The 26,203-nt window shown below is 38.6% G+C and overlaps 3 protein-coding genes across 10 annotated transcripts in view; 2 read left to right on the top strand and 1 right to left on the bottom strand.

Moving 5' to 3' along the window:
• Window positions 1-26,203, bottom strand: part of LOC135216414 (muscle calcium channel subunit alpha-1-like) — an 821,008-nt gene that overhangs the window by 541,016 nt on the left and 253,789 nt on the right. For 2 of the 8 annotated variants that reach the window (XM_064251739.1, XM_064251745.1), the window contains exon 1: window positions 18,345-19,655. The exons of 5 other annotated variants lie outside the window; for them this stretch is intronic. The gene's annotated coding sequence lies outside the window, so the exon portion shown is untranslated. Of the gene's footprint in view, window positions 1-187; window positions 389-18,344; window positions 19,656-26,203 lie in introns of those variants that run through there. One more of the 8 variants, XM_064251742.1, reaches the window with a different exon arrangement.
• Window positions 20,537-22,094, top strand: LOC135216271 (zinc finger protein 786-like). The gene is made up of 2 exons (XM_064251434.1): window positions 20,537-20,596; window positions 21,114-22,094. Exons 1-2 carry the CDS (start codon window positions 20,537-20,539, stop codon window positions 22,092-22,094), a joined length of 1,041 nt encoding a protein of 346 aa, XP_064107504.1.
• Window positions 22,186-23,352, top strand: LOC135216270 (zinc finger protein 786-like). Its single transcript, XM_064251433.1, has one exon. The coding sequence runs from the start codon at window positions 22,186-22,188 to the stop codon at window positions 23,350-23,352; it is 1,167 nt and encodes a 388-aa protein (XP_064107503.1).

Below are 26,203 nucleotides of genomic sequence, written 5' to 3'. Positions count from 1 at the left end.
ATAGAACTTCTCTATTGCCTAACAGAACTTCTCTGTTGCCTAGCAGAACTGCTCTATTGCATGGCAGAACTTTTCTATTTCCTAGTAGAACTTTTCTATTGCCTGGCAGAACTTTTCTATTTCCTAGTAGAACTTTTCTATATCCTGGCAGAACTTTTCTACTGCCCAGTAGAGCATCCTTCTTTACCTTATAAGCTTTCCACTTCATGATGCTGTCTGCATGCAATCTCCCTAGATGAATGACGAACTGCCGAAAGAGAGAGAGAGAGAGACATTTCGAAGCAACCCTGAGAGGAATCATAATCTCTCCTCCCATCTATTTATAAAAGCGAATCACTTAGAATCCACTTTGTTTGTTTGACAGTCCAATATGAGCAGCTGCCAACTTAACCACACCACAAAACGACGGGGACTGTTATATGGCGGGGATTAAAAATATAACTTACCGGATTTCCCCTCCAACTCCCGCCCCCCATGACATCCGTTTCGTTCGTTTTGGCACGGGCAGTGTTATCAAGGTTTGTGCCATTGTTACCACCGTCGGTTTTTTGCAAAGGTATTTCCGTTTCTTATCGACGGCAAAGGCGAATGAATTACAACCCAACAGAGAGAGAGAGAGAGAGAGAGAGAGAGAGAGGCAAAGAAGTATGTGACTTCTGTCTGTCGTACCTCCATTGACAAACGAAGAAGAAGAAAAAAAGTTAATGTATTTTTACTACACATTGCAAGAGTAGTCGTGTGTCTGTGATAACGGGACCCGTTCCTACCTGTCTGGGGGGGGGTTTTTTTTTTTTTTTTTTTTTTTTTTTTTTTTTTTTTTTTTTTTTTTTTGGGGGGGGGGGGGGGGGGGCACTCGGATATGGGCAAATTGCCTTCGCGGTGACGTGGCTTGGACTTCTATGCGAAAACTTTTAATGCAACGATTTTTATTGCCTGACAATTTGCATGCGAGTATATATATAATATATATATATGATATATATATAAATATATAGATATATATATATATATATATATATATATATATATATATATATATATATATATATATATATATTATATATATATAACAGATGTCTTAGATTCCCAAGACTGGGGTATTCAACTAGCAAAAGTCTCACAGGCATGGGGCCACGATGACGTAGCAGTTAACGAAGAGCAGATATTTAGAGCAAAAAAATTATATAGTTGGCCAGTCAGAATTAGTATAATATATAGAATATATTATTATATCTTACCCCTCCCATTTTATTAAAACTACACAAATTGGAAACCCTTACCTGTTGTCAATGGTGCCCTCTGTCTGGAACCATGTCGTTAGGCTATTAAGATCTCGTAAGTATAAAAATATACTATTTATTACCCAAAGCAGTTGAATATAGAATAGAACAAAATGATTAACAAGTCATAGTGACAAAAATAAAAACCAAAATCTGCCCATAAAGAAAACTAGTAAGTTAACATTCTACCCTTCTGACTAAGAATTCACTCACAGACCCAAAATGTCAATAAGTTCATTATATTAGTCAGGTTAGAGATTCCCGTCTCTAGTACCATGAAATAGGACCCATCTGTAATAAAGATAACAATGGATAAAAGATACGCTTTAAACATCACTCTTTTCAAAGTAATTTAAGTAAAGAAAGTATTTCACACTTCTCTCTTTTTTCAAAGGTAACGGTTTTCTAAGTCTTACAAAATATGTGTCATACTCTTACGAGGGGGTTTTTTCTCTCTCGACACTGACATGTACCAACTGACCTATTTTGTTTCTCACCAAAAGGAATGTGACACTCGCAAAGAAATGCCCTGGTCTATTAGAACCTGTAACATATCCGTACAAACGAATGTAACATGCTTGACGCCAAGACAAGCGATCTCTCGGTTAAACGCTTACGTACCCAAATTCCTTCACTCAAGTAAGCTGCCCTTACAGCTCAGCCTGTCTCCAAGCAAGACATGATATGTGATTCACTAACATTACACATTTGTAAGATATATATATATATGATATTATATATATATATATATATATTATAGATACATGTTATCAGTAGTGTCCGGCCCTTGAGAAGTATCTTGTGATTTTAGGTAAAGAAGTTCTGAAAGCTAATCCTCCTACCTTAGACACCCACCCGCCCGTGGATCGATCTCCAGTCTCAAACAGTTGTGTGTACGTTCGTCAATATAAGCTGTCCCTGTAGTATATATATATATATATATATATATATATATATATATATATATATATATCATATATATATATATATATGGCTTGTAACACTATGAATCAATCCTTCGTCAATGGCCTGGAAATACAGTAGACCGGTCGGGACCTACAGCCCGGTCTTTGTTTTTTCAACCGACGATATATGTGATAAATGAATCACGTGCTAAAGTGATTATAATCATATATATATATATATATGTTGCATATATTGTGTACAATTAAATTTGAAGGCTAAATTAGTGTTCTTTGATTGCATAAGCTATCTAAACTGATAAAATAAATGTTAGAGGTTTGTAAAAATTCTTAATACGCAAATCTACAAGACTGTGGTGACATGAGACATAAAATCGAGGTCAAAGGCCAAGAGCTGGCACCTAGGTCATTCAGTGATGACATGGAAGGTGTAACAAGAGCAACTAACTGTCAGTCGAGGGTGGAAAGTAAGATGGAAGGAAATTAACATAAACGGAGGCACAGTAAAAGGGAATGAAAGGGGTTGCAGCTAGGGGCCGAAGGGACGCTGCAAAGAACCTCAAGTAATGCCTACAGTGCGCCGCATGAGGTGCACGGACGGCCCTACCCCTCTACTACGAGGTCAAATAAAAAATCTACTTGACTTCGACGATCAGGAGAGCGAAAATAAACATTTATGGAAGGAAAAACTATCAAGATCAAAATTGAATGACCTAGCCGGTTTTCTTCGCCAGTTAATAAATACTGTTCTCCTTGTATCTTAATAATTTATTTATTTATTTATTTATTTATTTATTTGCCTGTTAACTTATTTGTTCAGCAAATAGCTGATCTCCTCTTTCTGTATTTTTCTCTATATTCTTTGGAAGCTTGAATTTTAAAGTCAGTGGTCCCTGTGGTGGGCTTGTTCCATATGAATGAGGATCATGCTCAGAATAATAATAATAATAATAATAATAATAATAATAATAATAATAATAATAATAATAACAACAAATACATACATGCGCGCGCGTGTGTTTCTGTGTGTGAAACCAAATAACTGTTACCATTATAACATTATCTAAGGCCCCCCGATATTGATTCTCGAAAATCAGGAAAAAAAAAAAAGCTGCGTAGCCATATTTCAATTTGAGTCACCTTAGTTGACCGACTCCAGAAAAAAAAAATCGGCATTTGGTAGCCAAACACTAAATCAGTTTTTTTCTGTCTCAAACATATTATTAAAAACTACCTGGGGTCTGCAAAGTACCGGTATATTTTTTTTTATTTACTTTTCTTCTCTGGAGAAGAAAAGTATGACCTTAAAAAAAAATAAACAGCAAAGCAATCCCCATGAAAAATATTGCTTGGAGCGTAAACAATATTTCTTGGCAAAGTTCGCACTTGTTTTGAGGTCCACGTGAGAGAGAGAGAGAGAGAGAGAGAGAGAGAGAGAGAGAGAGAGAGAGAGAGAGAGAGAGAGACGTTAATTATGCGTGGATACAGCAGCCAAAAGAGGCGTTTTCTTCAAAGTTTAACATTGGGGTAATAAACCCGGCTATATTTTAAAACCGAGGCTATGAGTCCCTCTCCCTATCTTGGCAGCGTGATTAACGAGCGCTAACGAACCTCAACAGCACAGCGCGAGCAGGCACTTCTGCTCGTTCGTTACCTTAGAGCAAGTTCTCGTTACTTCAAATTCGCATCTTACAGCGAAAGGACACGCGATGAAGTAATGGAAGCCATAAACACGTTAATGAAGGCCACATAAGATTTTGTTATTACTTTTGCTTCTCTTCTTGAACTCAGGTATTTGGTGATTGGCATAATCGGGTTCCTGAAACTCACCTCATACCTGTTTTTTTTTTTTTTTTGGGTTTTTTTTTTTTTTTTTTTGAACAGGCACTTGTAATACACCTCACACCTGTCTTTTTGAACAGGTATCTGTAATACACCTCACACCTGTTTTTTTTTTTTCAACATTCATGTGCCTGTAACAACCCTCAAATCTGTCCTTTTGAACAGGTATCTGTAATACACCTCACACTGTTTTTTTTAACAGGTATCTGTAATACTCCTCACACCTGTTTTTTTTAACATTCATATACCTGTAATACACCTCACACCTGTCTTTTTTAACATTCAGGTACCTGTGTCTCACCTCACATCTGTCTTTTTGAACAGGTATCTGTAATACACCTCACACCTGATTTTTTTAACATTCATGTACCTGTAATAAGCCTCACATCTGTCTTTTTGAACAGGTATCTGTAATACACCTCGGACCTGTTTTTTTTTAACAGGTATCTGTAATAAACCTCTCACCTGTTTTTTTAACATTCATATACCTGTAACACACCTCACACCTGTCTTTTTTAACATTCAGGTACCTGTAACACACCTCACACCTGTCTTTTTGAACAGGTACCTGTACCACCAATCTTTTCGAGCATTCGACATCCGTACCAAGGGTGATTTAGACAAACACTTCAAATTTTCTCTCTTTCAAAATAACAAATAAAGTACATAATAATTTAAAATATATTTTCCTACAGTATTTTTCCTTTTTCCCTGTAGACTTGTCATCTTGCTATCCGTAAGTCCTACAGTTTAAGAAAGAAAATAAAAACAAATGTTAATCATAGTTTAAGAGTCCCACTGAGTTTCTACTTTCAGTTTCGAGAGCAAAATCGTATTACTAGATAAATCAAGCCTTTTAAGCTCGATTTTCTGTTTCCCCGATAAAAGGCGCCATTGCTTTTGAGACGGAAGCAAAACAGAGTCAACTGACTGAAATATGGAGGCAAGGGTGTTTGCATAAGTAATTTGTCACGTCACACACTCTAAATTGCCGATCCTCCATTCATACGTAAACCTGAAAGAATAATCCTCAACCTGGAGAAAATATAAATAGCAATTTTTCCCAAAACGTTAATTTTAAGTAGATGAAGTGCCCAGCAGCTGGAGATCTTAGAACCCTCAATCTCTTATTCAGTTTTATTGCAAACAGGGAACGACTGAGTTATACCTACTTCACTCTTACAGCTGACTTGTGCCTTAGACAAAACAGAATCTCCCGTAAAAAAGGTCATTCTCTCTCTCTCTCTCTCTCTCTCTCTCTCTCTCTCTCTCTCTCTCTCTCTCTCACGAAATGCAATGCTTGGACAGGGCCCAGAGTGAAGGAAGGAAATGAATGTCCGTAGTCTCCGATCTAAGCGTGCGTGACAATAGTTCTTGCGCGTTATACTTCTGTACAGTTCCGGCCAAGATAGTTAAGAATATCAAGTTAAAAGTCTCATTTAATTCCATCTTCACCAGTCGCAAGCCGAAGCCCATTTGGGAATCGAGTCTACGAAGGCATGGAATACACATACATTTCATTTGACATTACTTAAACCGAAAGGCTTCTGAGACGATGAGATCCATAAAGGTAAAATGAATATCATGTACAGTCGTGATCTCATAGTTTATCTATATCGCTACGCAATTCTTATTTCCTTTTTAATTTGACTTGTCTACATGGGTGTCAGTATCGCTACGGAATGCTTAATTCATTGTTAATTATTCTTATCTACCTGGGTATCAATATCGCTACGTGCTTAATTCCTTTTTAATTTGACTTGTCTACATGGGTGTCAGTATCGCTACGCAATGCTTAATTCCTTTTTAATTTGACCTGTCTGCATGGGTATCAGTATCGCTACGCAATGCTTTATTCCTTTTTTATTTGACCTGTCTGCATGGGTATCAGTATCGCTACGCAATGCTTTATTCCTTTTTTATTTGACCTGTCTGCATGGGTATCAGTATCGCTACGCAATGCTTTATTCCTTTTTTATTTGACCTGTCTGCATGGGTATCAGTATCGCTACGCAATGCTTTATTCCTTTTTTATTTGACCTGTCTGCATGGGTATCAGTATCGCTATGCAATGCTTAATTCCTTTTTAATTTGACCTGTCTGCATGGGTATCAGTATCGCTACACAATGCTTTATTCCTTTTTTATTTGACCTGTCTGCATGGGTATCAGTATCGCTATGCAATGCTTAATTCCTTTTTAATTTGACCTGTCTGCATGGGTATCAGTATCGCTACGCAATGCTTTATTCCTTTTTTATTTGACCTGTCTGCATGGGTATTAGTATCGCTACGCCATACTTTATTCCTTTTTAATTTGACCTGTCTGCATGGGTATCAGTATCGCTACGCAATGCTTTACTTTTTTAATTTCCTTTTTTTGGTTATGACCTGCTGCATGGGGATCAAAAAGTATCGCTACGCAACTGCTTTAGGTTCTTTTTTTCCCTTTTTTTTAATTTGACTTATCTACATGGGTATCAGTATCGCTACGGAATGCTCAATTCATTTTTAATTATGCTTATCTACCTGGATATCAATATCGCTACGCAATCCTTAATTCCTTTTTAATTTGACTTATCTACACGGGTAACACAGTCTATGCTAAGTACATCGTGATCGTGGGAATGTTATTGATTTTAAGGGTCCATCAACACTTTAAAAGACTAACAGCAACAGTCGACACGCACACATACCAAATGGCTCTACTGCTCTTCAGTATATCTTAAATTATTACTGGAGTCACTTGCCAAATGTACGAGAATTCCGTTTTTTATTGGAATGTTGTAGCGCTCTGGTACCCAGATGTTAGAAAGCCGTGCATTTCCTATGAACCGAGTCAAAGAAGTTATCTTAAATCTCTGCATGGAAACATACACTTCGCACGGGGCTTGAAATGGAGTCTGCAAAGAACCCATCTTGATCATTATTTGGCAAATCCTTCTACTGGATGAGTAGTTAGTTGGTTGGTTTATTATGCTAAAGGTGGGGGGCGCTTATGAGAGAGCAGGCCTTAGCAAAGAGGCCGTCCTTGGCAGAAGAAAGGTTCTCAACGGAAAAAGACCGGACTGAGATGTTCCTCATTCCATACAAAATAGAGATGTTTCACCAAACAAGACTGAAATCCATTAAACCATTTAACATTACTCTCTGAAGTGCTACAACTTATCGATAATGTCTTTTTATACGACTAAGGTTTTAGTCTTAGTTGAACCACATGGTGTGAACAACCTAATGCGCCACTCACCTCTCTTCTATACGCACAAAAGGGATTCCTTCCCCAGTGTTCCATGTTTCATATTTCCCCATTCTCTCCACGAGACCAGACCATCATAACATACACCGGTCCATCTTTCACAAAACTATATTTCACCTCTGCGTTACCCTGTTTCTGTGCTAATCGCCAATTCTCACCCTCACCCCCACCCCCACCAGCCCACCACCCTCTTTTTTTTTTCTTACTTTAAGTATACTATGTAACGCTGTTACAAAAACTACATTTCCATGAAGGGTAACTCAATCAACAATAACACTATATATATATATATATATATATATATATATATATATATATTATATATATATATGTATATGTATATGTATAGTGTTACTCCCCCCCCCACCGTTCACTAAACTACACAAACTGGAAACTCTTACCTGCTGTCAATGGTGCCTCTGTCTGCAATCATGTCATTAGGCTATTAAGATCTCGTAAGTACAAAAAATATACTATTTATTACCCAAAGCAGTTGATTATAAAATAGGACAAAATGATTAACAAGTCATAATGGCAGGAGAAACCTAAAACTGCCCATAAACCGAAACCAGTAAGTTAACATTCTACCCTCCTGACTAAGAATTCACTCCCAGCCCACCCAAAATGTCAATAAGTTCATCGTTTTAGTCAGGTTAGAGATTCCCGTCTCTAAATTAGCCATGGAATAGGACCCATCTGTAATAAAGATAATAATGAATAAAAGATAGACTACACACATCACTCTTTTCAAAGTATTCACGTAAAGAGAGTATTTGACACTTCTCTCTCTTTTCAAAGGTAACGGTTTTCTAAGTCTTTACAAAATATGTCCTACCTTTAATAAATGATGGGCTTTCTCTCCCGACACAACGGCGTGTACCACTTCACCTCTTAGCGTTCACCTAAAAGAATGTGACTTTCGCAAGTGCCTTGGATTATTAGGCCTGTAACACCCGTACAAACGAATGTACATGCCTCACGACTGGTTAAACTGCTTGCGTATTCAAATTCCTTTCTCAAGTAAACTGCCCCTACAGCTCCGCTTGTCTCCAAGCGAGAAGTGATATGTGACTTCACTTTAACATTACATAGCACATCAACATTGGTCATTTTAAACATATTATTAATCATAGCCCCTCTTTCATCTGATCGATATTATATATATATATATATATATATATATATATATATATATCTATATATATATATTATATATATATATTATTATTTATATATATATATATATCTATATTTGATATATATATATATATATATATATATATATATATATATATATATATATATATATATTTGTATATATATATATATTATATATATATATATATATTAAGAATAATTGTATGTACGATATTTCTCCTCTATACCACAATTAGCGGAAGAGTTCTATCTACATATCCTTAACAGTAAGTATAATGAAGGACAAACATTAAAAACCAGCAATTAAAGTGTGACACGGAGACTGAAGATCGATTTATGAAACAAAAATTCATTTTAAGAAATAAAATTTAAAAGAATATCACAATCAACACAACCATGAAAATAAGGGGAAAAGCACACAGAGCACAGAGCTTAGCAATGGTGAATAAAATCTCCCAGCCATTCACAAAACGCACCAGTCTCATCTAAGAAGCTACACCTGCAAATTTATGAGTAAACCATAGATGGCAAGTTCATCTGATACTGAATCTGTTATATTTCTCTTTAACGGGATAGTTTGTTTGTTTGTATAGTGGTTTTACGCCGCATGGAACCACCAGTGGTTATTCAGCGACGGGACCAACGGCTTCATACGTGACTTCCGAACCACGTCGAGAGTGTTGAACTTCTATCACCCGAAGTACACATCTCTAACCCCTCAGTGGAATGCCCGAGAATCGAACTCGCGGCCACCGAGGTGGCAGGCCAAGACCATACCGATCACGCCACTGAGGTGTCTTTTTTTTTTTTTTTTTTTTTTTTTTTTTTTTTTTTTTACGGAATCTTCGTTTCAATGATAACCCATACATCTACTTCAGCTATACAGACTTCAAGAGAATATAGAATCGAGACCAAAAGCCAAGCGCTGGAACCTATGAGGCCCATCAGCGCTGGAATTGACTGTTAAAAAGGTTTGAAAGTTGTAACAGGAGAAAAACCTCAAAGCAGTTGCACTGTGAATGAATTGTTAGGGGAGGTGGAAAAAAGATGGAAGAGAGATTATGAGGATACAGTAACTGGGATGAAAGGGTTACCACTAGGGGCTGAAGGCTAGCTGCAAAGAGCCTTAAGCAATGCCTACAGTACGCCGCACGAGGTGAACTGACGGCACTATCCCCTTATGAGATACAGACTAAAAAAAAAAAAAAAAAAAAAAAAAAAAAAAAAAAAAGTACTGTCTAATTCGAAAAGACAAACTGAACCTCAAAGAACTTGTATCTTGCATTCTTCCACCGTCAGCAGAAATGCAAGATGAAGCATCTACTTGAGGAAAATAGAAGATACAAAAGTACCTTTGCATGGCTACATCTCTTACTCAAAAGCTCTTCCAGCCTGTTAAAATATCTGCCTCCAACCGTGTTTAGAAGCTCCAGACGTAAATGGGATTCCTACTTCGGGAATTATTCATCTTCACATTTAGACAGAAGTGGTGGTGGAAATTTTCAAAATACTGGACTAATAAAATGAGAAATACAATAATTGCAGACGAAGGGACTATGGAGGACTTTCCCCGCAGACTTGAGTCACGCGCTGAATGGAAAAGAATTTCCTTTTACAGTATTTTATGATAATACAAACAGAACTGAGTTACGGTGTAAAATATCCACGGTGACATTTTCATTCAATATTGGGCTTCAACCAACGACACAGTGTATCCAAGGACAAGATGTATTTCATACATTTTGTCCACCGGGGTTGATGACACTGACCATCATAGCGACATACTTTTTCGACACAAAGCTGACTTGGCTTTTTGTCCCAAAGGTATCAAAGTATTCAAAGTACTACAGGGACATAAGGTGCAATTTCCGTGACACAATGTGTGCAGCATTTCCCACCTAACAGTTGCAATGCACTCCGTTAGCCAAGAGGAAATTAAATTCAGGCCTCTCTCCACTTTCTCAATCGTGGGGGAGCTACAGAGAGACTGGCTTCTTTTGGGAGAGCTTGCGAAAGCTACCGAAGGCTTAACCGTGAGTGTATAGTTTAAAGCTCATAAATCAGATTTTTCTCCTCTTCAACATTCAAACATTCAACTAAGTTAATCAGGACAACATTCATGCTTACAACTTCATTCCCTCTCTCTTCAAACATTTAAATATTCACCCGAAGAGATGGTGACCCTTGTCTCTAGAATCTACCATAACCCACCGTGTACCTGATTCACTCCTTAGGTCACTAAGGGCACCAATGATTTTTCTATGAAATGGACGCAATCGTTACCTTCGCGTAGGATTGATCGCGGGGATCTCGTCGTTGTGGGGTCGGGGGCCATGGTCGTTAATGAAAGCAAGGTATGAGTGTTTTATTCGAAGGCAGAGAAACCACTAAATCTCTCTCTCTCTCTCTCTCTCTCTCTCTCTCTCTCTCTTTAAGATGGACATGGCTAAAGATTCATAGGAGCAAAATAATAATAATAATAATAATAATAATAATAATAATAATAATCATAATAATAATAATAATAATTAATAATTACTAATTGCCTGCAGTGACTCAAAAAATTATTTGAAAAAATATCCATACCAGAAGTATCTAAGCTCTAAAGCTTGGTTTCCTTCGCCCCTTCCCCCCTCACCCCCGCCCCCCCCCCAACACACATATACACACACACACACACACACACAAAAGGCATTCCTCTGGACAAACAACGAAGGTCAAAGAAAGAAATAGTTGCAAGATTTGCAGAGGAGGACCGCGTGCTTAGAAAGTCGTTCACAGTGATAAAAAAAAAACAAGTGAAAATAGCATCGAATGCCTAGGACATTTTTCAACGGTGTTCTCAGGCTACCAAAAAAAAAAAAAAAAATAAATAAAGGTGATTCACTGGACTGTAAAAATTATAAGAAATCGAAAGTACATTGATTTATTATATTCTAGAAATTATAATGAATGGAAAGTACACTGATTTATTTTATTCTAGAAAATAAAAGACATTGAAAGTAGATTGAATTATTAAATTCTAGAAAATATAATAAATGGAAAGTACATTGAAATTTTGTGCTCTAGAAAATATAAGAAATGGAAAGTACATTTATTGATTTATTGCATTCTAGAAAATATAATAAATGAAAAGTACATCTAAGGAGAGAACAACTGTTTAGCCGAGTACATCTTTATTGAAATTATTGTGTCAAGACGTTTCTGAATTATGCAGATCATTTTAGGCCTACCTGCTTCTAATTTTTTTTTATCCCTCAAGAATAAACTTCCTAGTACCCACCCGAATAAGAAGATACCCGCTACCAACAAGAGTAATAATTGCATTCTTCTTCAGCATACTCGAGAACAAATATTTCCTCAGAAAACCGAAAGACAGTTTGAATTTGCACTCAAGACAGACTACTAAATTGTCATCAATCACTGATTTCAGGCATTTCAGACGAGCAGAAAAACCAAGCAAGAAATGACTGAATTCATCCTAGGAATGAGATTCCAGTCTTCTGGTATTGATAGTAGAAAGTTCTGAAAGGAACAGGAAGAAAACCTCGTAAGAGATGGTGGAAAGTAAGATGGAAGAACGATAATATGAACGCAGGTACAGGAAAAGGATTGAAAGCAGTGGAAGTTAGGTGCTGAAAGGAGGCTGCAAAGAATCTTAAGTAACGCCTACAGTGCACCCAGTGAGGTTGCACTGACGGCATACTAGCCCCCCACCTCACCCTAAGGGATACAGATTGGTTTCATCAACCTGGCCCCGAAAATCCCGAGTGAAAAACGACGAACTGGCAACCTTTCTGCAGAATTCTTGGGATGACAGCTACCAAACACTGACCGTCCCGGGCCAGCTGGCTGGATTCTGACCCCATTGATTGGCTCTCCCATCCACTGCTGCTCAGTTTCAAAAAGCAGAGGAGGACACATCTGCCCCGCCCCCGGGGGGCCAGTCCAGGCGGCACCCTCTCCCCCCTCACCCCCTAGACCTACCCCCAAACTCACTTCTACTTAAGTAAAATGAGACAGGAGAGGGAACTATTTAACCCATTAGGATTATAAGGCTATGAGAGTTGTTTTTTTTTCTTCTTCTTCTTCTTCTTACTGAAGGAGATTGCAGATGAAATTTATAAGAATATATATATATATTATTTTATAGAATACAAAAGTATGTCTGAGCGGTAAACTGAAGCTTTTCCTAAGAAGAAAAGGACTTATTCTGTTTACAAATTCACATGCACAGGAAAAATACCTCTCTCTCTCTCTCTCTCTCTCTCTCTCTCTCTCTCTCTCTCTCTCTCCCCACCACAGCCGCCAGCGTGCACACTCGTAATTCATGGCCAACTTAAGATCGATAACTTATCACCACGACCAGATCGATAATCCTAACTGATAAAAAAAAAGAAAAAAAAAAAAACACGCACACACAGGACGGAAGTACATGACACTCTCTCTCTCTCTCTCTCTCTCTCTCTCTCTCTCTCCTCTCTCTCTCCAACTGCAAAAAACATTACCTACGAGTAGCGATTCTTCTCGCTTTTCCTCACTATTTCCACTCTGCATCTCTCACCCAACCCCCCAAATCCCCCCGTCCCCCAGCCGGCCCCCTACCCCCAAATATTTTCGAAATTCCCTAGATGCCTTCCCTGGCTTTAGTTAGCCCTCGCTAATGACACAAAATACACCTTTCTCTGGGACAGCTGACTTTTCACGTGATTTTCCCCTTCTTAACCTGAATGGTGGTGTGCGGCATCGAACGATAATCGAGTAATGATTCCTGATCTTTTTGTATTTATAATCGTTTGTGGCCTCTTGTATTTATGTTTTTTTTTTTTTCTAAATTAGACATGAGACGTATCAAATGGCCAGCTCTCTCTCTCTCTCATCTCTCTCTCTCTCTCTCTCCTCTCTCTCTCTCTTAAATACATGCACTCGTATAATGTTATATATGCACACAGGCAAATGAATGAATGAATATATGTATGTGCAATACATACAAACATATATATATATATATATATATATATATATATATATATATATATATATATATATATATTATATATAATAATATATAATATATATATATATATATATATATATATATATAGTTATGTATGTATGTATGTACTATATATATATATATATACACATACAAACATTATGAATGTGTGTGTGTACAAACATACTTATATCAATCAAAAATAAGAAAAACTAAACTGGAAAAATCGGAATGTTTGATATTGCCGACTGGTTCAAGCCCTTCCGTTCCCCCCCCCCCCCCCCCGCCTCCCACCCACCCACCCTCCTACCCCCTCCTCAAGGGAAAAAAATAGAAAATTTCGATGGAGAAAACGAAAACGCCCGTAATAAACCCTACGACCGCAAGTAACGAAATGAAAATCACGCGTCTTACTAAAAGGTAAACTGAGGAGAATTTCGCTACTTTTCATTTTTTTTTTTTTTTCAGAAACGCCTTCATTGCCTTCGTATGGCTTCATTGTTGGAAATGGAATATTTTACGCACTGGAACTGGAATCTCAATATAAGATTCAGGCCAAAGGCTTATTGAAATTAAGTTTTCCTTGCAGGATGTCAGCTGCCTACCTGGAACGTTATCATTTATTCAGGACTGAATAGAAAGGAATATACATTTTAGGGTTAAGGGCAAGTGCTGGCAACTATGAGGTCATTCAGCGCTGAAACGGAATTTGATTCTTGAAAGGTTTGAAAGTTGCAACAGAAAAAAAAACCTAAAAGCAGCTGAACTATGAAGCATCTGTTAGGAGCCGGCTGAGGAGAGTAAGATGAAAGGAAGAAGAATATAAACGGAGGTACAGTAAAAGGAATGAGAGAGGCTTCAGCTAAGGGCCGTAAGATCGTTGCAAAGAACCTTAAGTAAATAAACTGGACATAATCTAAGAATTGCCGTAGTTATCATTCTGATATCCAGCACCCAGGACGCATATTCCCGAAATGTAACCGAGGACCGGACCTTCCCTGGAAAAGGCGTGACGCCATATCTTAAAATCTAACCATAGGAACTTCTTGAAAACAATCTCATAATGTTTCCCACACCCAAAGGTCAGTCAGAGTACGTTCAGGATATGACCTAACTTTAACCCAACCCAACTTAACCTAACCTAACCTAGGTTGTCTGGTTCAATACGAGTTTACATCTCGGGAATTTGCAACATGGAATTGCTTAGCTGCCTGTATTTTACGTAACTGCTTGGCAATTAACAGAAACGGGGGGTGGGGGTGGGAGCTGTTTATCTTTTCACTCACAAGCGCTCTCATGTATCAGGAATTCAACTCCCTCTCTCTCTCTCTCTCTCTCTCTCTCTCTCTCTCTCTCTCTCTCTCTCTCTCTCTCTCTACAAGAACACCTGGATTGACCGACCACCTGGCTTGATCTATGTTCGGTTTCGATGCAGACATTTACAAGAGGCAAGCAATATTTTATCATTCTAATTGCAAAGGCACTTGCAAAACTAGATACCAGGAGGCCTATATAAAGAGATATACATACACATTTATACATCTTTATAATTGAGAGAAAGGGAATTACTCAAATGCAGAATGCAAAGATAGTCAACAGAGGAAGGACTAATGGATTTGTGGCTATTCAAACTGGCGTCGCAACAGAGGAAGGAACACCCTGTTGGTAGGGATGGAATTCCTGAAGTAAATGACTCTCTAATTCTGGACAGAGAGAGAGAGAGAGAGAGAGAGAGAGAGAGAGAGAGAGAGAGAGAGGGAGAGACGCATAGATATAAATGCTCTGTGAAGTGTTCGGAAACTTCAGTTGTCACCTCAATGCTTTTCAATACGGAAGACTATTGCGTCACTAAAGAATGCCATAAGCGTCCCGAGAAACATGGATCTGAAATACCTGTTATTTATTTATTTATTTATTTATTATTATTATTATTATTATTATTATTATTATTATTATTATTATTATTCAGATAATGAACCCTATTCATATGGAACAAGCCCACCCTAGGGGCTACTGACTTGAAATTTAATCATCTAAAGAATATTATGGTGTTCATTAGAAAGAGGTAATAGAAAGGGGTTGCAGTTAGCGGCCGAAGAGACGTATCTGCAAAGAATCACAAGTAATGCCTACAGTGCACCGTATGAGGTGCATTGTAGGCCTTAGGCCCCGCCCCATCCCGTGGGAAATAACGCTTGTAGGCGGGGTTTAATATCACCCAGGCAACAGGTTGAAAAGGGAAGTTAGTAGTTCAAAGTAAGGATGGTCCCCACTTTCCCCTCTCTAACCACCCCTCCCCCCCCACCCCAAAGCTCCAAAACCCACCCCCTCTCTCTCTTCCTCTACCGTACCCCACCCCCCCTCTCCCAGAGAAAGCAAATGCATTTCACTTAAAAGATTTTTTCTTCAACTTGGGAGATACTTTGGCTCATCGTCGTGAGATGGCGCGGGCGTCCCACGGACGGCGACGTCCTGAATTCGCATAATTGACTCAAGCAGCTGCTAACAACCGCCCCCCTCCCCCTCCCCCCACCCACATCCCTTCTTCTTCTGCTGGGGCATCTTCGAAAAGGGGTGTGCGCGAGGAGCAGGAGGAGGAGGAGGAGGAAGGCGGCGATGGTGTGGTGTCGGTATCGCGAACTTTTTTCTTTTATTTTCCGAACTTTTTTTTTGGGGGGGGTGTGGCCTTCTCCCCCCCCCCTCCCCCTCCTCTGTCAACGCCAGCCGTGGTGATGAAAGTTTGCGCTTGTATGTGAATCATCATCTTAGAAAGTTCCGTTTTCACGTCGCTCAGTCATTCTCAATAATGATCTGAGGAACCATTATTCCGAATCAATGCTGAAGAGGCCTAGGTTGTTTAAACCTTTTAGGCCTACAAGATTACGGGACCAGTTGCGTGGTAAAACTGTAACATATATATATATATAGTATATATATATATATATATATATATATATATATATATATATGTGTGTGTACAATTAGTTTCATAACTGTCAACTAATAAGTAGGAAATATCCAAAAGATATCATATTAGGTCTCAACATGGAGTTATTGTACAGTGAAACCTGTAAAGTCCTTCTCTACTGCAGAGAGAGAGAGAGAGAGAGAGAGAGAGAGAGAGAGAGAGAGAGAGAGAGAGAGAGAGAGAGAGACTGATTTGGGACAAAGAATAGGTAAGCACACAAAGAGTTAGGGACAAAAAAAAAATCTTTCAAAATTGAGACAAAAATACGTATTCTTATTTTCCTTTTATCTTTTAAAAACGAAACTTTGGAGAGTCAGCAATCCAAACTTATTTTAGATAATTTACTTCCTTTTACTGTGCCTCCGTTCGTATTCTCTTTCTTCCATCTTACTTTCCACCCTCTCCTAACAATTGATTCATAGTGCAGCTGCTTTAAGGTTTTCCTCCTGTTACACCTTTCAAACTTTTTCGCTGTCAATTTCCGCTTCAGCGCTGAATGACCTCAAGGGTCCCAGTGGTTGGCTTGTGGACTGAATTCTGAATTCCATTCCATCATTCCATACTACTAGTGAGGACGACGCCTGCAATGTATACACCATAAACTCAAAAAGACACACACACAAAAACATAAAATCGCCAGAAGTTGTCAAGAGAAAGTTAAGCCTTACGAAAGTAAAGTATTTTGAGAAGATATTATCCATGGGGGGGGAGGGGGGAGAATAGAAGATAAAAGATAAACAGGCTTCAACAATGGGAACACAGTCACCTTAATGTGGAACAAATCAGATTTTTGCATAATACTTATTAAAGAGGCGAAAAAAAGGAAAAAAAAAAAAGGTGAAAACTCCAACACCTCTTTAACTATCGTAACAGCCAACGCATCTCCTGCTATCAAACAAGGAAGCTCTGAATGAAGCTATTCCTTGGGATCTTTTGTAGCAGGAGTTTCGTGTTACTTAACGGCCAAAACACACGAGCCAATACAGCTGAAGGAACCGGGCCGTTTCTTGTCCTAGGGAGATTAAGAAAAAAAATAACAAAGGCGAAAGTCAAGTACCAAGTAATCTTATCTCTTGCGAATTTCTTGTCCTAGGAAATAAAAAAAAAAAGTTAAGTATTTATATCTTTCGAATTTCTCGTCTTATAAAGTTTACAAAAACAAAGGAAAAGTGAAGTACTAAGTAATCTTATCTCTTGCGAATTTCTTGTCCCAGGAAATTTACAAAAAAGGCAAAAAAAAAAAAGCAAAGAACTAAGTTATCTATATCTTAAGAATTTCCTGTCCTATAAAGTTTACAAAAAAGGCAAATAAAAGTTCAGTGTTAAGTTTACCTATCTCTTGCGGATTTCTTGTCCTATAAATATTACAGAAAAGGTTAAAAAAAATAGAGTCCAGTACTAAGTTCTATATCGCTTACGAATTTCTTGTCCCAGGAAGTTTACACACAAAAAAAAAAGTAAAAAAGGCCTGTACTATTCTTACAAATTTCTTGTCCCAGGAAGTTTAAAAAAAAATGTAAAAAAGGCCTGTACTACTAAGTTCTATATCTCTTACGAATTTCTTGTCCCAGGAAGTTTACACAAAAAAAAAAGTAAAAAAAGTCTGTACTATTCTTAAGAATTTCTTGTCCTAGGAAGTTTACAAAAAAAATGTTAAAAGGCCTGTACTACCAAGTTCTATATCTCTTACGAATTTCTTGTCCCAGGAAGTTTACAAAAAAAGCAGGGGGTGGCAAAAAAAAGGTCTGTACTACTAAATTCTGTATCTCTTACGAATTTCTTGTCCCAGGATGTTTACAAAAAGAAAAAAAGAAAAAAAAAGGCCTGTACTACTAAGTTACCCATCTCTTACGAACTCCATCCCACCCCCCACTTCTCCCCCCCCCCCCTCCGATTCGTAACTGCTTCCCATCCCCAACTAACCTCCTCCAGCGGGTTCCTCTGGCTCCGAAGGGAGATCGGCTGTGAAGCGGCATTCGAGAAATAGTCGCCGTAGTCGTCGACGACGAAGTCGGGGTCGCCCTGGGGGTCATATTTGTCGCCCCGAATCCTCGGGCGGAACTTCTGCACCGGCATTTTGATTTTTTTTTTTTTTTTTTTTTTTTTTTTTTTTTTTTTTTTTTTTTGTGATCAGGGCATGAATTAGGACGGAAGCCTTTTTTCAATAAATCAAAAAAAAACTGACAAAGTTCTTCAGGAAGCTCAAAGGAGCAGATTCTTCTACCTTTATCTTTGCGATCAAAAACTTTCTTTTTTCTTTTTTTTAAAGCTCCGTTTAAACTAGAGATCGAATTTTATCACATTCTTTTCAAGCCTTTTTCTTTCACGATTTCCAATACCTTTTATTTTTAGGGTGATTTTCCCGCGTGCCTCTCTCTACTCTGCTTGGCTTTTTCTTGGTTTATCTATTTCTTATTTTTTCATTTGTCTCTAAATCATTATTTCATGGTTAATAAAAGAAAGACGAACTCGAAGATTTTGCTTTCAGTTAACTCTCTCAATTAAATTTTGCGTAAGAACAACAATTTTCTAAAAAATTTAAAACGTAAAAGGCGAACCACAACAATGCAGGCAATTCTAAAAATGCGCGCTAAGAAAAATTTTTTTTTTTCACCGACTTAACAAATTATAAAAGAAACACTTGATGAGCACTTATCCAATATCCTCGGTATTTTAGGGAGCTTCCTCACTCGGTAAACACTACACTTTCTATTATTTTTTTTCCTTTCGCAGAGTAAGGCTTTGGTCAATCGGAGAACTTTCACTTTCCAAACTACCACTTCCTTTCGACATCGTCCAAACTTTCCCCCTCTTTCCTTTCACTGGGATATTTCTTCTTCACTTTCTAAACGGACCAACACAAATTTTAGCTTTCTCCGTCCCAGGATGTGAACTCTGGATTCCTTCGCGGTGGGAATTTTTTTCCCCTGTTTTTTTCAGTACCTTATCTAATCTCGTCACCCACAGGAAAAAAAACAGGGAGGATATCGTCACTTTTTGTTTTACCTTTCCAGTAGGACGATCGTATCCACTCTTTCCCTTTTCCTGAAAGCTGTCCCACTCCTCTCTCTCTCTCTCTCTCTCTCTCCCTCTCTCTCTCGCTCCTTCTCACTCTACGGGGCAAGAGAGGCACTTCTCCCTCCTCACTACAGCCACTGCCTTCACCAACTCCATTTCCTCCGCCTCCTCCTTCCTCGTACCTCAGTGTGTGTGCTGGGCATGGCTCACCTCAGCTGAGCCAAGCGGCCAGACAATCACACAACCCCCAAACAACTCCTCCTCCTCCTCCTCCTCCTCCTCCTCCTCCTCCTAAAACCTCCACCAACCACCCCATCGATAGATACGTCGACCTGGTGCCCACCCACCCTCCCTCCCCCCCCCCCCCATCTAATCCCTTATCTCCCATCCTCAACCTCCTCTCGTCTATGCATAGATAATCTCTCCCTACCTCAGGCACAATGTGCCGTATACTTATACAGTATGCGTAAGACTTCAAAAATATGACCCACTAAATTAGGACTCTTCTAAAATGTGCCGATGATTCAAAACTGATCGAAAATCCGTGTCTACATTGAGCCCATTCAAAACTGTGCCGCCACTAAATCCACTGTTCAATAATGTGCTGCTTAAGTAAATTCTGAACTGTGCCACTAATCAACTTCAAAAATGTGCCACTAAATTAAGAATCCTCAAAAATGTGCCGCTAAATTAAGACTCCTCAAAAATACCAAGAATCAGATACCAAATAGCTGAACCGTTGAGAAAGCAACATTAATTAATAAATAAATAAAGTGTCACAGGTAAGCGTAGAGTCATTTAATTATCTACTGAAGCCAAATAGCTATAATTAGACATACATCACCCGATACCAAACAGCTGTATATAACCAGGTAAGGAGAGTGAGTGTACAAACGTGGAGAAATTTCGTACTAACGTAAAGGAAATGAGAATTGGTACCTATCTAATTTTCTTTTCGCATATCCACTCGAAAAATTAATGATTAGAGCTTCCATTTTTCAGTAAAGTTCAGAGGATACCCTCATCTCCCTTAGTTATTTTCTGGTGCATTTAGGTGAGTTTAGAAAATTACCTGAAGGAACCAATATAATCCAGGAATGCGATCACTCCAGAGATTTGCAATGAGAGGCATAACGGGCAGTGGGACTGAGGCTCGCGTATTTAGACTTCCAAACTTCCAAATCATATGGCACTGGAACTGAGTGGGCCAATCAAGAGGACTCCCGAAGTCGAAGTACAGTCTATATTAGATTTGAAATCGGACTACAACAAACTCCAAACATTCGCACATAAATTACTCACGTTTTTTCCTGAATATCTCTAGGAAGAGTTGCAATATAAATCATATGCATTATTTTGAAAGCAAAATGAGACCTAGTTTGTAACCACAGTTTTCGGTATATTTCGTTTCTCCTACTTATTTCAGTTTTGGGTTGTTGGAGCTTCATCATAGACCATCATGGACCATTCTCCCGCCCCCCCAAAATTTCATAAACTAACCCCCCCCCACCCATACGCACACACACACACAAACAGAATAACAAACTCGTAGTGATGTGTATCTGTCTCGCAAAACATAGTGATTGATGTTTACGGAAATGTTTCGAATGCTTCCAAGGACTTTACGGTGTCCACAAGCTTCCTAGGAGTTTACGGTGTCCACAATCTTCAAAGAACTTTGCGGTGTCTACAATCCTCCAAGGACTTTATGGTGTCCACAATCTTCCAAGGACATTAAGGTTTCCACAATCTTCAAAGAACTTTGCGGTGTCCACAATCTTCCAAGGACTTTACGGTGTCTACAATCTTCCAAAGACTTTATGGTGTCCACAGTCTTCCAAGGACGTTACGGTGTCCACAATCTTCAAAGAACTTTCCGGTGTCCACAATCTTCCAAGGACTTTACGGTGTCTACAATCTTCCAAGGACTTTATGGTGTCCCCAATCTTCCAAGGACGTTACGGTGTCCACAATCTTCAAAGAACTTTCCGGTGTCCACAATCTTCCAAGGACTTTCCGGTGTCCACAATCTTCCAAGGACTTTATGGTGTCCACAATCTTCCAAGGACTTTACGGTGTCCACAATCTTCTAAGGACTTTATGGTGTCCACAGTCTTCCAAGGACTCTTCGGTGTCCACAATCTTCAAAGAACTTTGCGGTGTCCACAATCTTCCATAGACTTTATGGTGTCCACAATCTTCCAAGGACGTTATGGTGTCTACAATCTTCAAATAACTTTGTGGTGTCCACAATCTTCCAGAGACTTTATGGTGTCAATAATCTTCCAAGGACGTTACGGTGTACACAATCTTCCAAGGACTCTACGGTGTCCACAATCTTCAAAGAACTTTGCGGTGTCCACAATCTTTCAAAGACTTTACGGTGTCCACAATCTTCCAAGGACTTTATGGCGTCCACAATCTTCCAAGGACTTTATGGTGTCCACAATCTTCAAAGAACTTTGCGGTGTCCACAATTTTCCAAGGACTTTATGGTGTCTACAATCTTTCAAGGACTTTATGGTGTCTACAAACTTCCAAGGACTTTATACGGTGTCTACAATCTTCCAAGGACTTTATTGTGTCTACAATCTTCCAAGGACTTTATGGCGTCTACAATCTTCCAAGGACTTTGTGGTGTCTACAATCTTCTAAGGACTTTACGGTGTCTACAATCTTCCAAGGACTTTACGGTGTCCACAATCTTCCAAGGACTTTACGGTGTCTACAATCTTCCAAGGACTTTATGGCGTCTACAATCTTCCAAGGACTTTGTGGTGTCTACAATCTTCTAAGGACTTTACGGTGTCTACAATCTTCCAAGGACTTTACGGTGTCCACAATATTCCAAGGACTTTATGGTGTCTACAATCTTTCAAGGACTTTATGGCGTCCACAATTTTCAAAGAACTTAAGGTGTCCACAATCTTCAAAGAACTTTGCGGTGTCTACAATCTTCCAAGAACTTTGCGGTGTCCACAATCTTCAAAGAACTTTCCGGTGTCCACAATCTTCCAAGGACTTTACAGTGTCTACAGTCTTCCAAGGACTTAATGGTGTCTACAATCTTCCAAGGACTTTATGGTGTCAACAATCTTCCAAGGACTTTACAGTGTCAACAACCTTCCAAGGACTTTACGGTGTCCACAAGCTTTCATGGACTTTATGGTGTCCACAATCTTCCAAGGACTTTATGGTGTCCAAAATCTTCAAAGAACTTTGTGGTGTCCGCAAGCTTCCTTGGACTTCACAGTGTCCACAATCTTCCAAGGACTTTACGGTGTCCACAATCTTCCAAGGACTTTATGGTGTCCAAAATCTTCAAAGAACTTTGTGGTGTCCGCAAGCTTCCTTGGACTTCACAGTGTCCACAATCTTCCAAGGACTTTACGGTGTCCACAATCTTCCAAGGACTTTATGGTGTCCACAATCTTCAAAGAACTTTGCGGTGTTCACAAACTTCCAAGAACCTTGCGGCGTTCACAATCTTCAAAGAACTTTGCAGTGTCCACAAGCTTCCTTGGAGGTGTCACAAGCTTCAAGACTAAACAGGACTTTACGTGTTCACATCTTCACGACTTTACGGTGTTCATCTTCTTTAGAACTTTTGTCGGTGTTCGCCAAGCTTCCTTGGACTTCACGGTGTCCACAATCTTCCAAGGACTTTACGGTGTCCATAATCTTCCAAGGATTTTATGGTGTCCACAGGCTTCCAAGGACTTTACGGTGTCCACAATCTTCCAAGGACTTTATGGTGTCCACAGGCTTCCAAGGACTCTACGGTGTCCACAATCTTACAAGGACTTCACGGTGTCTCCACAATCTTTCAAGGACTTTAGGGTGTCCATGTGCTTTCAAGGACTTGGAGGTTTCCACGTGCTTTCAAGTGCACTCACCGATACTTCATAAATAATGATTTCGAAATCAAATGCATATTTTTATTATTAACCAAATTCATTTTAGGAAAATCAGGACGCTACAGGTGTCTCATTAAGATATGATATAAAAGGGATGATAACAATCTGCAAGAGAAAAAAAAATCTAAAACAAAGTAGATCAGAAGGAAGTAAGCTAATTCCTAGCAAACTCTTAACAGTTAAATTAATTCCATAATCTTTTTGTTATCCATAACCAATCGTTTCTAAACTTAGACATCTGTTTTGCATATAGTTAAATCAGTGGATTTAATACCGATGCATTTCCTCCTTCCACAACCCCATCTCCCTCAAACCCTCCTCCTCCTCTTCCTTACTCAACCCCCTCTCACTCAACACCTCACTCAACCTCTCCTCCACCTTCCTCAATCCTTCTCAATAATTCGCCTGCTTGGTTTGAGTTACCAGAAGAGTCAGAGCAGAAAGCCTTGGAAATTTATTTACTTTTCAATAAAATCCTATAGAATTTCCAAAAAAAAATTACATTCAGTATGTTCTTTCATATAGCTGTTCCAGTGACAACTATATAAAATATATTGTAAATATTTGTATACTGTAGAACGAATGGATTTTTTTACGGACTGTTTTCTGCCACCGTAATTATTTCTGATATACGTCAACACTTTCGAATGGTTAAACTTTATTTATATAATTATTTATCTATATAATAATTATTTAGCATAAAATTAAATATATTTAATAGACATCCCTTAGTGCAATGCGTTAAATCTCGAGAGCACGTGAAAGCTGTTATATGTAGTACGTACAATTATAGAAACTGAATCAAAGTGTACGTAACTTTTCTACTCTGTAACCTAATGGCGCACACAAATCTCCAACAGGTTGAGCACAAGCCAACGACTTATTTGGCAGTTCCAACCAGAGCTTCATAAGGTTACCTACGGTCGTTGACATGTTTTCAACTTTTGTGATGTATGCGATAAGTTTCCGACGTGTATTAAGCAATGTCTTCAACACGGCGAGGTCGTTACTTGAACCTAAATAAGGATGCCCAAATTGAAGAAGGAACTAGATAAATAAATGAATAAACAATGACAAAATCATACGTGCGGAATCAAATATAACTTTCTTGAACATCTCAAATGTCTGAGCAGCCAATCAACTGATGGAAAAGTTCTCACAAATAATATTCTGCTTGCTCGATTTCAGATATTTAAGCAAATGATCTCAGAAAACCCCTTTGGTAGTTTTAAGAAATTCTGATCCAAAGCGGCTGACTGCGTGTGAATCATTTCAATTATTCTATGTGCATGTATGCAAGTTACCAATGCATTTTCATACCAAATCCATTTCTGCGTGTATACATTTAGCTAAATCTGCGCGTGATTAAGTTACACTAACACGGACACAAAAGTGCATAAGTAAATGATCTTATAAATATTTCCTTTGGCAAAAGTTATCCAACTAGACACCCCTTCTCTCTCTCTCTCTCTCTCTCTCTCTCTCTCTCTCTCCTCTCTCTCTCTCTCTCATATAAATTTTAAAATTTTTCGTACTTTGGAAGTATATGGTCATTCTCTCTCTCCCTCTCTGTTTCTCTCCCATAGAAGTTTTCAGATTCACTCATACTTGGGATTTATATACACATTCTCTCTCTCTCTCTCTCTCTCTCTCTCTCTCTCTCTCTCTCTCGTAAATCATTATAAAAAAACATGACGCCAAAAAAAAACCAGTCGAGCACGAAGAGATTAAAAAAAAAAACCTCGTCGAAGAAAGGGGACGTATGGTTTCTCATAGAAGTAACTTAACTGACCGTGTTTTTTGGCGCCCGTTCAAACATCTCGGGCCAGTATGACTGAACTACCTAACATTTTTCCTACCTTTTCTTGTTGTTGTGTTGTTGGTTATGAATACTGCCTGGTTGAAGCCGTGATGCTTTGTGATACCTTTGTAGATGATATGACAGTTTTCCAAATCATTACTTACCACATGAACGAGACAACGCGACCTGAAGTGGTCCATTTGATAAAACCACTGACGTGTAAGATAAAAATACAGTTCGAGGTTGATATATATACTTTTATTCTTTTTTTTTTTTTTTTTTTTTGAATTAGTGATATCTCCCTTTATGTATTTCCCATTGCCTTCTGTTACTGCTTTCAAATTAATATCTTAATATTCTTTGGAAGTTTCTTGAATTGCAAGTCAGTTGCCCCCTTGGTAGGCTTATTCCATATGAATAGGGTTCAACATCTGAATAATAATAATAATAATAATAATAATAATAATAATAATAATAATAATAATAATAATAATAAACCTCAATGAAATGTATACAAGTAAAGATTTTGTTCAAATAATTTACGATACAATTTTACAAAAAGGACACATGAAACTACACACATACCACATCAATCTTTCCACACACCACATACAACTACCTACTACATCAATCCTATTGCTACATACCGCATAAAACTTCTACGTACCACATCTATCTTATTACCACATGCCACATACAACTCCTACGTGCCACATCAAACTTTCCACATACCACATCAAACTTCCCACATACCACATGAAACTCTCCGCACATACCACATGAAACTCTCCACACATACCACATGACATTCTCCAAGCATACCACATAGAACTCTCCACACATACCATCTCCACACCATCATCTTCGCTTTTCCACATACCACATGAAGCTTCTACTACGTAACCACATCAAACTCTCCACACATACCATCCCCACACCATCACCTTCGGTTCTAGGCAATAGATCCCAAAGGGCATGGACTCGGGGCGGAGGCGAGAGGGCGCCCCTCGCCATCTCCTGCCAAAGCTTATCCTCTGAACACATTC

This window comes from Macrobrachium nipponense, chromosome 6 (assembly GCF_015104395.2).
Source record: "Macrobrachium nipponense isolate FS-2020 chromosome 6, ASM1510439v2, whole genome shotgun sequence".
Classification (NCBI taxonomy): Eukaryota; Metazoa; Arthropoda; class Malacostraca; order Decapoda; family Palaemonidae; genus Macrobrachium; species Macrobrachium nipponense.
Note: the sequence above shows the minus strand (reverse complement) of the source record. Positions and strands in the feature narration are given on the sequence as shown.

Coding starts and splice junctions, on each gene's coding strand:
- LOC135216270 (XM_064251433.1), top strand. CDS start 22,186: ATGGCGTCTACAATCTTCCAAGGACTTTGTGGTGTCTACAATCTTCTA.
- LOC135216271 (XM_064251434.1), top strand. CDS start 20,537: ATGCGATCACTCCAGAGATTTGCAATGAGAGGCATAACGGGCAGTGGG. Junction 20,597..21,113: donor GCAGTGGGACTGAGGCTCGC/GTATTTAGACTT, acceptor CAATCTTCAAAG/AACTTTGCGGTGTCTACAAT.